General features: G+C 32.6%; 1 protein-coding gene across 13 annotated transcripts; it reads left to right on the top strand.

The window, feature by feature from the left end:
• Window positions 1–816: 816 nt before the first annotated feature.
• On the top strand, window positions 817–10,571 carry LOC6644794 (troponin T, skeletal muscle). 13 transcript variants are annotated; one of them, XM_015177948.3, is made up of 10 exons: window positions 828–910; window positions 3,373–3,420; window positions 4,430–4,474; window positions 6,707–6,730; window positions 7,330–7,702; window positions 8,532–8,750; window positions 8,812–8,904; window positions 8,971–9,051; window positions 9,157–9,235; window positions 10,071–10,412. In XM_015177948.3, exons 2-10 carry the CDS (start codon window positions 3,398–3,400, stop codon window positions 10,322–10,324), a joined length of 1,191 nt encoding a protein of 396 aa, XP_015033434.1. In that variant the 5' UTR covers window positions 828–910; window positions 3,373–3,397; the 3' UTR covers window positions 10,325–10,412. The 13 variants fall into 13 exon arrangements, with proteins under 13 accessions (XP_015033441.1, XP_015033439.1, XP_015033434.1 ...); XM_023176874.2 differs by having other exon boundaries at window positions 4,433–4,474; window positions 10,071–10,324; XM_015177950.3 differs by lacking the exon at window positions 9,157–9,235 and adding an exon at window positions 9,726–9,804 and having other exon boundaries at window positions 829–910; window positions 4,433–4,474; window positions 7,330–7,699; window positions 10,071–10,571.
• The last annotated feature ends 3,432 nt before the right edge of the window (window positions 10,572–14,003 follow it).

Raw genomic sequence — 14,003 nt, 5'->3', positions numbered from 1 at the left:
GAGAGAGAACACACAATTAAATGTATGTGAATTTTTATGCTACACGATATTTGATTCCAAAAACAAAAATCGTTTAAAAAAGCTAGCGAAATACACCAACGCACAATGTGCCCCCGATTTAGATATATATATATACAAGATATCTTCTATATTATGGGATAACGGAGGGGGTAGGCAGAGAGGGGTGCAGCGAAGTCATGGATATGGACAGATATACTATACATATGTATAAACAAACAAACAAACATACATACATCGATCTTTATACATATATATATATATATAGGAAAAGTTGCCAACTCGGCCAGCCAATTGGAAAATGTTTTTCAACATTTTTGTTGTAGTTTTGGAATTTTCCTTTCGCCTGTGTGTGTGTGTCTGTGTGTGTGTGCGTGTTATTCTTTTGCTTTTTTTTCAACAAGTTTATGTTTCAGCTGCAGCCCACCTGAAAATTGAAAAATTTTCTCAAATCTGTGTTGCCACCCACGCCCCCGTCACCCACTCTGCAGCCACCCACCAACAAGTCGCCCGACCCCTCCTCCGGCCTCAGGCCTCCCCCCTACCATCAACTGGGCCACTTGTTGCCACATCGATACGAATATATCTAGACTATTCCCACCACAATATTCGTTCTATGCCGCATTTGGGCGAGAAAGAGCACACACCAGAGATGTTAGAAAGAGAGGGGGGCAGAGATCGGTCTACATATTGCATATGTGTGTATTTACACACACATGTGGGGAAAACATCCTACCTAGCTTTTCCGCACATCACAGAAAATTCTTTAACATAACGTGTAGCAACAGTTTGGATCATCAGTCTGTTTAGTCGAACCGCAGCATTCGCTCCTACGACGTCAGCTGCTCGGACAAATTAGTTGAGATTTTCAAATTTGTTTCTTTTGCCCTAAGTAAGTTCAACATTTCTCCAAGTGTTCAAAGAATTGAAAAAAAGGAAAACCACTGATAAACAGCCAACAAAAAACGGAACAGTAATAATAATCTCAAAACCGAAAACCAAATCAAATCAAAATCATCAAATAAACTAAAGCAAAAAAAAAAAAACTATAAAAAATAAAACGAAAATCCTTGGTAACAAAAAGGACAAAAAAAAAAAGAAAACTATTACAACAAAAAACAATTTTTTTTTTCTTGTTATATAATCCTTTTTCTTCAAATTTTTTTTCAAGTGCAAATTGTTGTATAAAATCAAGTGAAACAAAAAAGGGTGACCAAAAAAAACCCAAAAACAAAACACAATTTTTTTTTCAAGTTTCTCTAAATTTTTTTTTTTTTGGTTTTCATATACATTTTTTTTTAAAATTTTTTTTCTCTTGCAATTTTAATTCTAAGACTAAATTTAAATGCCCCCGGGCAGGCTGAAAAAAAAATGGAAAAAAAAGAAAAGAAAAAAGTACAACAACAAGCAACAACAATAAAAGCAGCAATAACAACAACAACAACAAAAGCAACAGCAACGACGAGAAGCAGCAGCAGCAACTACAACAACAACAACAACTACAACAGCAACATACAGAATCAAGGAATATATATTTTAAATTGAGAGCTCACACTCGCACTCACACACACACACACACATACCAAGAGATCGAGAGCTCGAGAAAGAGAGAGAGTGTGTGTTATATGATCTGAGAAAATTTCGAAATTTTTCTTCTTATTTTTTTCCGTTTTGGTATTTTTTTTTTTCTTTTATCAATTTTTAAAAATAATCTCACCAAGTGAATGTGTGTGAGCGTGTGTGTGTGTGTGTGTGTGTGTGTGTATGTTTACCTTGGCCAAAACTCTTAGCCATATATCAGACGCCAAAAAAAACACCCACCCAACTATATAGAAATCAAGTAACGAGAGTAGAAACAGTTTTTAGCTCAAACAGAACCAATTTCGGAATGCTGGACAATTTTGGCAATTCTTAAAATAGATATAGTATATATACTATTTCCTATATATATACATATATATACAAATATACACGGCGGATCCATAATATATAGAGCAATTGTAAAAGACTTAAGAAGGAAATGTTAGATATTGAAAATGGGGAATACGAAATTCCAATAGATGGAATTATGATAGATATATGAATGGATAGGAATTATATGAAGAGCAGAAAATTTCCAGGTACTTCCAGGTAGAAAGAGAAATAGAAGTTTCCTTAAAAAAATGAAGAAACAGAAATATCAAAATTAAAAATTAAATCAAAAAACAAAGAAAAAACAACAAATTTAATAGAAAATTCGCCTATCAAATTATGTTATTTAGAGAAAAAAAACAATTAGCAAGGAAAAAAAGATAGAGATAGATAGAGAATTGTCAATAAATTATTAAAAAAAATGTTATTATTAATAATGTTGTTATTTATGATAAATGAACAGAGAGAGAGATAGGAAATAATTGTTTAAAATATAGATATAGAGAGTTAGATCTGTAGAAGATATATATAAATACTATTTGATCGAAAAAATAAGGAATCTGAAAAGTAAAAGACAAATAGAAAAAAAAAGGGAGGAAACAATCGTTTTTGCAGTCATTGAACTAATTTTTGATAATTTTTTCTTAATTGATTTTAGAGTTTCATATATAATATATATATATATATATATATGTATATATATAGTTCATGAATTAATTACCAAGGTAAATAAAAACAGAATTAAAGACTGCGACAGATTTTAAAGATTTTTCATTTTATGAATTTAAAAAGCTCTAGAAGAGCTTTCACACAGAGAAATTTAATACCATTCAAGCGGCTATTTTTAAAAAAAAGTCTCTAGAAGAAAAGGATGGATATTGTAGGCATATATAGCTATCTCTTTTGCTCTCACATTCTCTATCTATCTCTCTCGCTCATTTGATCATGCTATAGTCACACACATACACACAGAGAACACAATTAAATTTATCTTTTTTGGGGCCAAAAAAAAAGTTTTAAGTTAGACAACAAAAATTATGATGTGAGGGACAACATTGTTGCCGGCTGGTCCTATATATATATATATATACATAGACATCGAAACTTGTATATACATATATGTAGATATATGCGATATGTGTGTGTTTGTGTGTGTGTGTGTGTTATGTGAATCTCTTATGACAGGCATAGCATATATAGAAATTTACTAAATATAGATCAAGGCGAAAACAACTTTTTATACTCTATATATATATATATTCTGTATTCTGTATTCTGATTTGTTGGTTGTTGTTGTTGTTGTATTTGGGGGCTCTTCTATTACTGCTGATACTTTTCATTTTGGTTGGGATTTACCTATAGTATATAATATTCATTGTTTGTTTTATTTCTCTCTCTCTCTCTCTTACACACACTTCCTTTCTGTATTTTTATTTTTTTTAGGTTTTTTCAATCCTAAACCGTAACCATGTCCGATGATGAAGAGTACACGTAAGTAATTTAACAACTACTTAAAAAACCAAACAATAAACAATTAAGCAGAAGAAGAAGTTAAAGATGATAAACAACAAACAATCAAGGACGTATCAGAAGTTACTCAAGGATATTGAATTGTCTCAAGTTTTCAATACGCCTATTGAAATATTATATAGTTAATTAGATAATTTACATTACGCATTTATGTATGTATGTATTAATAGTAGTAGTTGTAGGTATTAATGCAGCTACCGGGAATCTACCTAAGATGTAATATGAATCTTTTCTTCTTTAAATTAATCCCATTTCCACATTTAAAACCTTTAAATATCCAAAATTTCTGCAAGTCTTTCCCTTACTGTCATGTCTGTCCCTTTCTCTCCTGTCTGTCCATTTCCCTCCTGAGATTTGTCTGCTTTCAAGAGTGATTTGAAACATTTTCTTACCAAAAATTTTAAAGTCAAGACATAGTTAAGTTTCCCGTTAGTTGCAAGAAAAACTCAAGCCACTTCGGCCAGCCGAAGAATAAGAATAAGAACTTACCAAAAAAAAATTGTATAGCAAATGATTTCCTACTACTTTATTTATACTAAACTTAATTAATGAATTTTTGAAAACAAAAAAACCCTCGACATCTGTTTGATCTGTGCTCCTTTTCCTCTTTTTGTTGTTGTCTCTCTCGACATCAATTTCTATTTTCATTTATGGATCAACCGGACCAAATCCCACCAACCACCCCCACCACCATCCACCACCACACTTTGCACCACCAAAAAATGGAATATCCTGAAATGACAATTTCATTTCCCTCCATCAACCCCTCGAAACATTATTTGTTCAATATGTTTTTTGCTAACGTTTTGTTGTCTCTTTCACCATATAAACGACACCTGACAACGAACAACGAACAACAACAACAACAATTGCACTTTGTGTGAATTTTGATTTTGCACCACACCCAAAAAACCGAAAAAACGAAAAAAAAAACCAAACACAAATTTCCTTTTAATTACGATCACGTCAGCAGCTCCGAGGAGGAGGAGGTTGTCGAGGAGACCAGAGAGGAGACGTAAGTAGCAAAACCAACAACAAGAGCAACAGCAACAACAACAACAACAACAATAAATCCCTTTTTTGTTTGTTGTTGTTGTACATATGCCAAACTCTTTTTTTTTTTTTGTTTTGTTTTTGTCTTTAGCGTATATGTATTTTATTTGTATTTGTTGTATTATTATTATTTTTTGTCCAAATTTTTTATTTTAATTGTAATTATTATTTTTTTTTATTACTGTATCCTGTCTCTCTCTCTGTCTGTTTGTGTGTGTTGTCAATGTTTGCAAATGCAAAAAGAAAACAAAATTTATATATACAAATATTGTGAAAATTTAATTTATGTATCCCTTCCCCCCTCTTTATGTAACCTCCCCAACCAACCACCACCCTTACCAAAAAAAATTACCAATTTGTTGTTATTTCTTTCTGTTTTGTGCGTGTCCTCTTTTTTTTTTTTTTGACTGTAAATAATTTGTTTATGTACATATATTTTATATAATTTTTACTTTGATTTGTTAAGTTTCCTTTTCATTTTGTTTTTTTTTGTTGTCTATTTGTTATTTTTATTATTATTATTTTTTTTTTTTGGTTTTTGTTTTCAATGTGTTGTTGTGTGTGTCACAAAAAAACAAAAAAAAAAGTTAAGAGAAATCCGTATTTACCTTCCTACCCGACCCCCGCCCAGCCCCAAACACTTCTTCTTCCCACCACAAAAGTTTACTAACGCCCCTCGCCCAAGCAAACATTTCGAGCTGCTTCAAAATCCAAATTGAAATCCAGAAATCTACACATTGGCAATATCTTTAGCTATCTCTCGATCTATCTGTATATAAAAGCTGTTCTGTGTCCTTCCAAATTTATCCCCCTCCCCCTCTCTCTCTTTGTATCTCTTTGTCTTTTCTGTCTCTCTCTTCCGCTGTTTTTGTCTTTGTCTATTAGCTGTAATTATCTGTTATTCTATATATATATAAATATCACGTATACGTATAACATGGAATGAAAAATCTTGTCAATCAAACTTTAATTGGTTAGAAATTTCTTTTTTCAAATTCTTTTTGTATCTTTTTTTGTATCTTTCTTGTACATTTTTCTTTTTTGAAAATTGCTTCATTTGTCCGTCTATTTCTTCATTTCATATTCGCATTTTCGTTTCATATTGCTTTATGACTTTCATTTCCTGATTTTTCATTCCATTCCCTACCCAATTCCCAAAAAAAAAACCAAAAAATAAACACAAAATTTTCGTAATTTTCGCCTATTGCTGGCCTGGCTTTATATATATATTTTTCTTTCTTTTTTTGAAACTTTATACGAAGAAAAATGTGTTTTCGTTTTTCCTTTTTGTTAAATCATCAATGTTTTTCTCTCTTTCTCTCTTTCTTTTTCTTCCCCAACGATTTTTCTCATTTACAGGAAGTAAGTAAATTGTGTTCATCAAATGAAAAACCAAAAAAAATAATAACAAAAATAAATTAAAAAAAAAAAAAAAGAAAATAAAGAGAGGGAATTCGCTAGAAGTTTGTTCAAAAATCATAAATCGAACAATATCTATATATATATATACATATATATATATAGGGGGATACCGAATGTTTTCCAATTGCCGACCCTCTTACCCGCCCCACTCCCCCCAAAAACGAAGATACGGAATGTATATGAATGTCTTTAAGTTTTTTATCCTTTTTGGTTAATTATTATTTTCAATTTACCAATTTTCGTATTTGCTCGATTTGCCAATTTGTCCTACAGTTCGTTTTGCTTGGAATTTAGTTGAAAAAAACCTTGATTAAACAAACAATTTTTATACTTTTTGGAACGACAACAACAACAACAATCAGCGAAAACATAAAAAAAATAAATAAAAAAAAACCAACAACAACAACAAAACAAAAACAACAAATACGTACTTTACCATATAATTTATTGTTATTTTTTTCTCTCTCTTTCTCTCTCTCTCTCTTTCATTTTGCAAATAATGGTTTACCTATATTTTTTGTTTTTTTTTCTACAAAAAATAAAAAAAACTCTCATCGTGGTTCTAAAAAAAAAAAATAAAACTATTTTTGAAAAATTTCTCTAAAAAAAAAATATACAACATACATTAAAAAACAACAACAAAAAATACTTTTATATATATATATATAATAATAATATGTATGTGTAAATGAAATCAATTAAACAATCAATCAATCAATCAATCACCAACTCCATGTTTGTTGCCACCTCAAAAAAATGCCTCACGTTATAGAAAACCACCTCAGACACCAGCCGAGTAAGTCAATGTACAAAACCAAACAACAACAACAACAACAACAAAGCCATAAAACAACAACCAATTAGAAAACTCAAAGAATGCTAACCCCAAGAAAATTAAAAAAAAAAACATAAAAAAATTAGCAACTTTTAACCAACTTAGAAAAACAAAACACACAAAAAATAAAATAAATAATTATTATTGTAAATGTATGTATTGTATGTATTTAGCCTCATTGTGTAGTCTAAACCCCCTCCCCCCACCCCAGAACCCCCGTCAACAAGAACTCACCACAACTCACCATAATACACCATGAAAATTCCCCCGTTTTTTTTTTTGCTGTATGTTTTTATAATGATATATAATATAATGACTCTTTTTTTAACTAGAATGTAGTCTAAACAAAAAAAATTAAATCTCTTTCTGTTTTTTTTTTTCTGTAGAATAGAATTGATCTAATGCTTTTCATCATTTTGATAATTGTTAATAATTTTGTAGTAATATTAAGTAGTGTGTAATAATATCTCATAATATTATTAATCGATTAATTAGCATTGATGTGTTTTGTGAAACGTGTGATATTAAAATGATCATTTGTTTTGTCTTCCGGCATGCAGAGGTGAGGGCGATCCAGAGTTCATCAAGCGTCAGGATCAGAAGCGTTCCGATCTCGATGAACAGCTGAAGGAATATATCAGCGAATGGCGCAAACAGAGATCCAAGGAGGAGGATGAGTTGAAGAAACTGAAGGAGAAGCAGGCCAAGCGTAAGGTGACCCGTGCCGAGGAGGAGCAAAAGATGGCCCAGCGCAAGAAGGAGGAGGAGGAGCGTCGCGTGCGCGAGGCTGAGGAGAAGAAGCAGCGTGAAATCGAAGAGAAGCGCATGCGTCTCGAGGAGGCCGAAAAGAAGCGTCAAGCCATGTTGCAGGCCATGAAGGACAAGGACAAGAAGGGACCCAATTTCACCATTGCCAAGAAGGAGGCAGGCGTGGTAATTATATGAGATTCCATAAATGCTGCCTACTGATACGCCCCCCAAAACGACCATTTCCTCCTTTCTTTTTTTTTTTTGTCGTTTATTTTTTTTTGATTATTATCGTTTTCGTTTCCTTTATTGTCATGAATTTTTGTTTTTGGGTTCTCTCATCATCCACACGCACACACACACACACACACATAATTTTTACTTTTTGTTTTTAAAACAAAAACCATTCATCCAATCCAAACATTTTTGTTGGTTTCGATATGTACATTTTTTTGTTTTTGTGTTTTTTTTCAATCCATTCTTAATTCATGGCTTATATCATTTTATTTCATTTTACCACAACTCACCACACACACACACAAACATACATACATACATACGCCTACCTATACAACTACAAATACATACAAAACCACAAAAAAACACACACACACACACACGAATTTTGAAACAAAAACAAAACATTTTCTGTTTCTCTTTTTATGTTCTCTCTCTCTCTTGCACAATAAACGTACCTGAAAACGAATACCAATCCGAACGCACACCCGAACACCAACACCAACACCAACACACACACACACACACACATGTTTAACTGTATCATGCGATCACTATGTTACTTTCTCTCTCTCTCTCTCTTGTGTGCATCTTGTCTATTTCTATTCTCTCACTTTTTGTGTGTGTCTCTCACTTGTTGTAACTGTACTTGTGCCTTCCTACATTACGTATACGTAACCTGCCAAAAACCGAAAACAAAAAACAAAAAAAAAAAAACACAATGAACTGTGTCCCGAAAACAAAAACAAAAAACAAAAAAAACGCATGCACATATTAGTTGGGACTCTCGTCCGCCGCCATGGAACGTAACAAGACTAAGGAACAACTGGAGGAGGAGAAGAAAATCTCGCTATCGTTCCGCATTAAGCCATTGGCCATCGAGGGCTTCGGCGAGTCCAAGCTGCGTGAGAAGGCCCAGGAATTGTGGGAGCTCATTGTCAAATTGGAAACTGAAAAGTATGACTTGGAAGAAAGGCAGAAACGTCAGGATTACGATGTAAGTAACCCACTAAAATACCAATAACCACAATCGATGCTAAATCATCAATGAATTCCAGTTGAAAGAGTTGAAGGAAAGACAGAAGCAACAGCTCAGGCACAAAGCCTTGAAGAAAGGTCTAGACCCCGAAGCTTTGACTGGCAAATACCCGGTAAGTCTACAAATTTGTAGTCCCTCTTGCAATGCTAATAACATGTCTCTCTCTCTCTGTCTCTAGCCCAAGATTCAAGTCGCCTCCAAATATGAGCGACGTGTGGATACACGCTCATATGATGACAAGAAGAAACTCTTCGAGGGTGTAAGTATTTCGTTACTTGATAGTATTACTTTCTCTCTTTTCTTTGGCCATATTTTTTGGGCAATGTTTAAAAATATTAAAACAAAATATATATATAATCTGTAGGGTTATAATACGGTCTATGCGGAAACTTTAGAAAAAACCTGGCAAGAAAGACAGGAAAGATTTACTCAGCGCTCAAAATGTAAGCGCCTAATGGGAAAAAAACGAAAAAAAAAACCGAATATGTCTACTACTCTTCTTTGTTGTTTTCTATGCTGTCTTTCTCTGTGCTATTTGTTCATTGTATTCAATTCAGATTCATTCAGATTTTGTTTCCGAATTAGAGTCCCCATTTAAATAGAGGAAAAAACGTTTGGGTCATTTTTTTTATGATTACTATTATATTTTTTTGATTATTATTTAGATTAGTTTAACTTTTGAGGCCATAGAAAATCATTCTAACTTTAATTTGTAACTTTTTCTTTGTTTTTTATTATTTTTTCTTTTTGGTTTCTTCTCTTTCTATGTTAACTTTTTCTGTTTTCAATGTCAACCTAAATTGTTGTGTGTTCAATGTTTCATAATAACATTGCACTTGCGCCACTTACACACCTACAAACAACCACAACACACACACACACACCTACACCTACACACATGCAAATGCAAACGCCCACCCACCTGACTAACAGGGCTGGGATGAAATTTCCAAGGACTCCAGCGAGAAGATCTGGAATGAGAAGAAGGAACAATACACCGGCCGTCAAAAATGTATGTAAACTTTAATAACAACAAGAAAAAACTAAAGTTAAACTTTGACAAAAAAGACTTAGAAAAACGGTTCAAAAGTAACCAAAGCAAAACACAGTCATCAAAAACAAAAACAAAAAACGAAAAAAAAAATTGAAATTTTGTTCATTATCGTTGTCGTCGTCTTCGTTATTGTCTCGTGATTTCTAATATCAATTCTATAATGAATCTGATTATATACATATATGTATGTGGTGATTGATATATTTATTTCTCTATTTCCATAGCCAAACTGCCAAAATGGTTCGGCGAACGACCAGGCAAGAAGGCCGGTGAGCCCGAGACACCCGAGGGTGAGGAGGATGCCAAGGCCGATGAGGATATCGTTGAAGACGATGAGGAGGTCGAGGAGGAGGTTGTCGAGGAAGAGGATGAGGAGGCTGAGGAGGATGAGGAGGAAGAGGAGGAGGAGGAAGAAGAGGAGGAAGAGGAGGAGGAAGAAGAGGAGGAGGAAGAAGAAGAAGAGGAGGAAGAAGAATAAATGAATTAACTATGTTTTTTTCGTAATATCAAAAACCAACAAAATACCAAAAAACAAAAAAAAAAAAAAATAATTAAACCAAAACAAAGCCAAAACAAGCAATTTTAATAAAAGTAAAAGAATGAACTAAATAGTTATTACATTAGCTATTATTCAAAAGAAACAAACAAACCAACACAGACACAACATCCACTAAGAAGATGAGTTAAAACAACATCTCAAAAAAATAAGAAAACAACAAATCTTATTTCTGTTTAGTTTTCGTTTTTGACTTTAGATTGACCGGGAAATGTACAATTTCTTTCTAGAAAGATAAAGAAAAGATGAAAAATAAACAAAGAAAAACCAAAAAAAACTAAAAAAAAAAAAAAAAGAAATGAACTTCAGATATGAAAAAGCATACCCAAAATTAATAAACGAGTCTTTGGGATCAGTTCAGGGGCGAACAGGGCCACATTAACAAAAACTGAAGGCCCCGCCCCAATCTAAGATATCTGCGTGGGGCATGGAGGTGATTTGCCCCTAAGAGCTGATGAAATGTCACATGTGCTCGTTTCGGCTTCTTCTGCAGGGGGTGGAGAGGGGCAAAATGGACCCATAGTGCAAGGAATTGTGGGCTCTCTGATGCAATACAGCAGAAGGAACTAAAGAAAAGCAAAGCCGAGGAAAGTTCTGAACGTCAGAGCTGCCAGTCTATCCTTTTTATGGGGTGTGTTTTTTCGTGGAAGGGGGCCCAAAAGTCCAAAAGATCTGTGTTCTGCTTTGGCTATTCTGAAATCATAACTCAATGTGATAACATGGCATGTATTCTCACGATAATAGACTAATCTTTTGCCATTTGTTGCTAGCCAACTTAAAAACCATTGACAAACAGGCAAACATACTGACTAGTTATAAGCTTGACGACTTATTTTGAAGAGGAAGTTCTTTAATGAGTGAACAAGTTCATTTACTCAGTATGTCACTCAATGACTCACTTGCTCAGTTCACTTACCAACTCGTTTGTTCAGGCTGTACTCACTTTATGGTATTCTGAAGTCTCTGATCAGTTCTAAAACTTTTGTGAAAAAGGATGGAAGTCCAAAAGGATCTCCTCAAATCCAAATGACTGAATTAGTGAGTTACTGAGTGAACAAGGGAATGAGTCAAAAAGGAACTTATTGAACTAGTTCAATCACTCACTGATTGATACTTAGCCACCACTTGATTTCTTTATTAAACCTAAAAGTGCCACAAGAACTTGTTTCAACTAAGAGTGCAGACATCTTCTAAGGAAAGGACTTTCCTTTATCCTTATCCTTGTTCAATCGCTGTAAGAGTATATGTTGATTGCTTTAAATCACTTTCTATTCATTGCTTGAGAGTGATTTATTCCCAGTAAAGGCAGAAATTGATTGGCTCTCAGGCTGTCTCCCACATTGCGTATACGTGATGTCATTACGTATACAACAGTTTCCTAATTCGCTTCACTTGTTGATTCAATGATTTTAATTCTCTTTTTGGTATTCATTTTTTGCACTTTATTTTTGTCATGGAAATCGTGTCTTTAATATTTATATGTATATATGTATATGTACATATATATATATATATATAGATTTGTTTAATACATTGTAAAATTATGTTTGTGTTTCATTTATATATATATACATATATATATGTATATGAATGTAGGGTTTGTATTTATCTTCTCCTTTTTTTTTTGCAGCGTACAGTTGAAAATAAAATAACAAAAAGAAATTCAATTCTTTCAAGTCATATTTATGGTTAGAGTTGGTTAGATTATTTCTATACATACATACATATATATATATGTAGAGTTATATAGTTGTTATATTTTTATTGGTTTTGTTTTATTTTTATGTCTGATTGTCTGTCAGCTGCAATTATGCTGTTTTCTTTATGCATAGGCAACTAAAACATAAGTAAATCAAAAATCAAATACACATTCAGATGGGACTGAACTACTCACATATATATGTACATCTATATGTATAAGTATATGTATATGTATATGTATATGTATGTATGTATGTTTTATTTAGCAGCAATTTATTTTATATGCGGATTAGTTTAATTAACATCCCAACATTTATTCCATTTATCATTTTGAAGCATTTCATTTGCGTTTTATTTATTGTCAGCAATTTAAAAACATTTTTTTTTTCGAGAATGCAAGGCCTATGCTATATAAATAGCAAGTAAGTACCACACCAAACTCACACACATACACACTCACACTCATACACACACACACTCACACACATACACACTCAGTGCCGGACGGACCGCTTACTTAACTTTGCCCTTTTGATTCGTAAAAATAGTTAAACTAAAATCTAAAAAACCATTCTACAAATTTAGTCTTAAAGCCTTGACGCTTTTTTGTTTTTGTTTTTCTTTTTCATTATCCTGTCCCCGTTTTTTCTTTTTTTGTTTTGCTATAATCTTTTATATATGTCACACATAATCCATTTAAAATCTATTACAACTTTTTCAATTTACATTTAGACATTTATATAGAGATTAAAATTAATTTTTACATTCAGTCAATTTATTGCAACAAAAAACAGTTTCCATTCATTTTTTTTAAATTTGAAGCTACTTTTTTTTCTTTTCTCTAATTTATTTATATATTTATGTATAATATATATTTATGTATATATATTTATGTATTTTTATATTTAAAAGCTCTCATATATTCATTCAATGTTACCCATAAAAGCTAGGAAAAAAAAACATTTTGTAGTAGGTAATAAAAAAAAAAAAGAGGACAGGGAAAGTTCAAAAATTTCACCTTAAGAAGAGATTCACAACAAAATTTCCAAAATGCATGGAAAAATTAAAAGATAAACGAAAGGAAAATAGAAATCTACAGCCCAATGGTCATCTAACAAATTAACTATATTTAGTTAAGACAATTATTTATATATATTGATAGAGAATTCTCTACATTCTCAATTTGTTTTTCTTAGTTTTTGGTGGTCTTTCGCAACTTTAGTCATCAATATTATTATTAATATTATTATTGTGGGACACGACACACAATGTGAACAGACAAATATATGTGTATGTAACTATCTCTGATCTCTATCTAACTAATCTGTTCTGAACCCATTTATACACACATACATATGATTAAGGGAATTGGATTAATGCAATGAAATATACACATATGTGTATATATATATTTTTTATATATAAATTAGAGTTTTCGTTTTTGTATGTATTTTCTATGCTTGTTCATGTTGTTTTTGTTGCTGTTGTTGTTGTTATAATGTTCACGTCGTTTGCATTGCATTCTTCCCCGTTCTCTTCTTTTGTTTTTTGCGTTTCGGGTCTCCTTTTTCCTGTTTCTGTGTGTCTCTGTGTCTACTAATTCAATGCTTGCCACGTGGCAGTCTTATGGGTATATGCGGATATCATGTATCCACCAGTGGGCCAATATCCTGATTTGCGCTCTTCTCCAGCAATGGCGGCGGCATTTGTTTTATCGTTATGACATCCTTTGCATTTGGTTGCAACAGCTGCAATGACTCTAGCCGCAATTTACGTTCCCTCTCTTGTTCCTCTTCCCTTTCGTGTTCGCTTTCATGTTCATGTTGTAGCTGCTGTTGCGGATGTTGTTTTTGTTGCTGTTGTTGTTGTTGTTGTTCCTCTGGTATCATTTTGTTAATAT

Source organism: Drosophila willistoni (genome assembly GCF_018902025.1).
Source record: "Drosophila willistoni isolate 14030-0811.24 chromosome XL unlocalized genomic scaffold, UCI_dwil_1.1 Seg142, whole genome shotgun sequence".
NCBI lineage: Eukaryota > Metazoa > Arthropoda > Insecta > Diptera > Drosophilidae > Drosophila > Drosophila willistoni.
Note: the sequence above shows the minus strand (reverse complement) of the source record. Positions and strands in the feature narration are given on the sequence as shown.

Coding starts and splice junctions, on each gene's coding strand:
- LOC6644794 (XM_015177947.3), top strand. CDS start 3,398: ATGTCCGATGATGAAGAGTACAC. Junction 8,905..8,970: donor CTTTGACTGGCAAATACCCG/GTAAGTCTACAA, acceptor CTCTGTCTCTAG/CCCAAGATTCAAGTCGCCTC. Junction 9,805..10,070: donor ATACACCGGCCGTCAAAAAT/GTATGTAAACTT, acceptor CTATTTCCATAG/CCAAACTGCCAAAATGGTTC.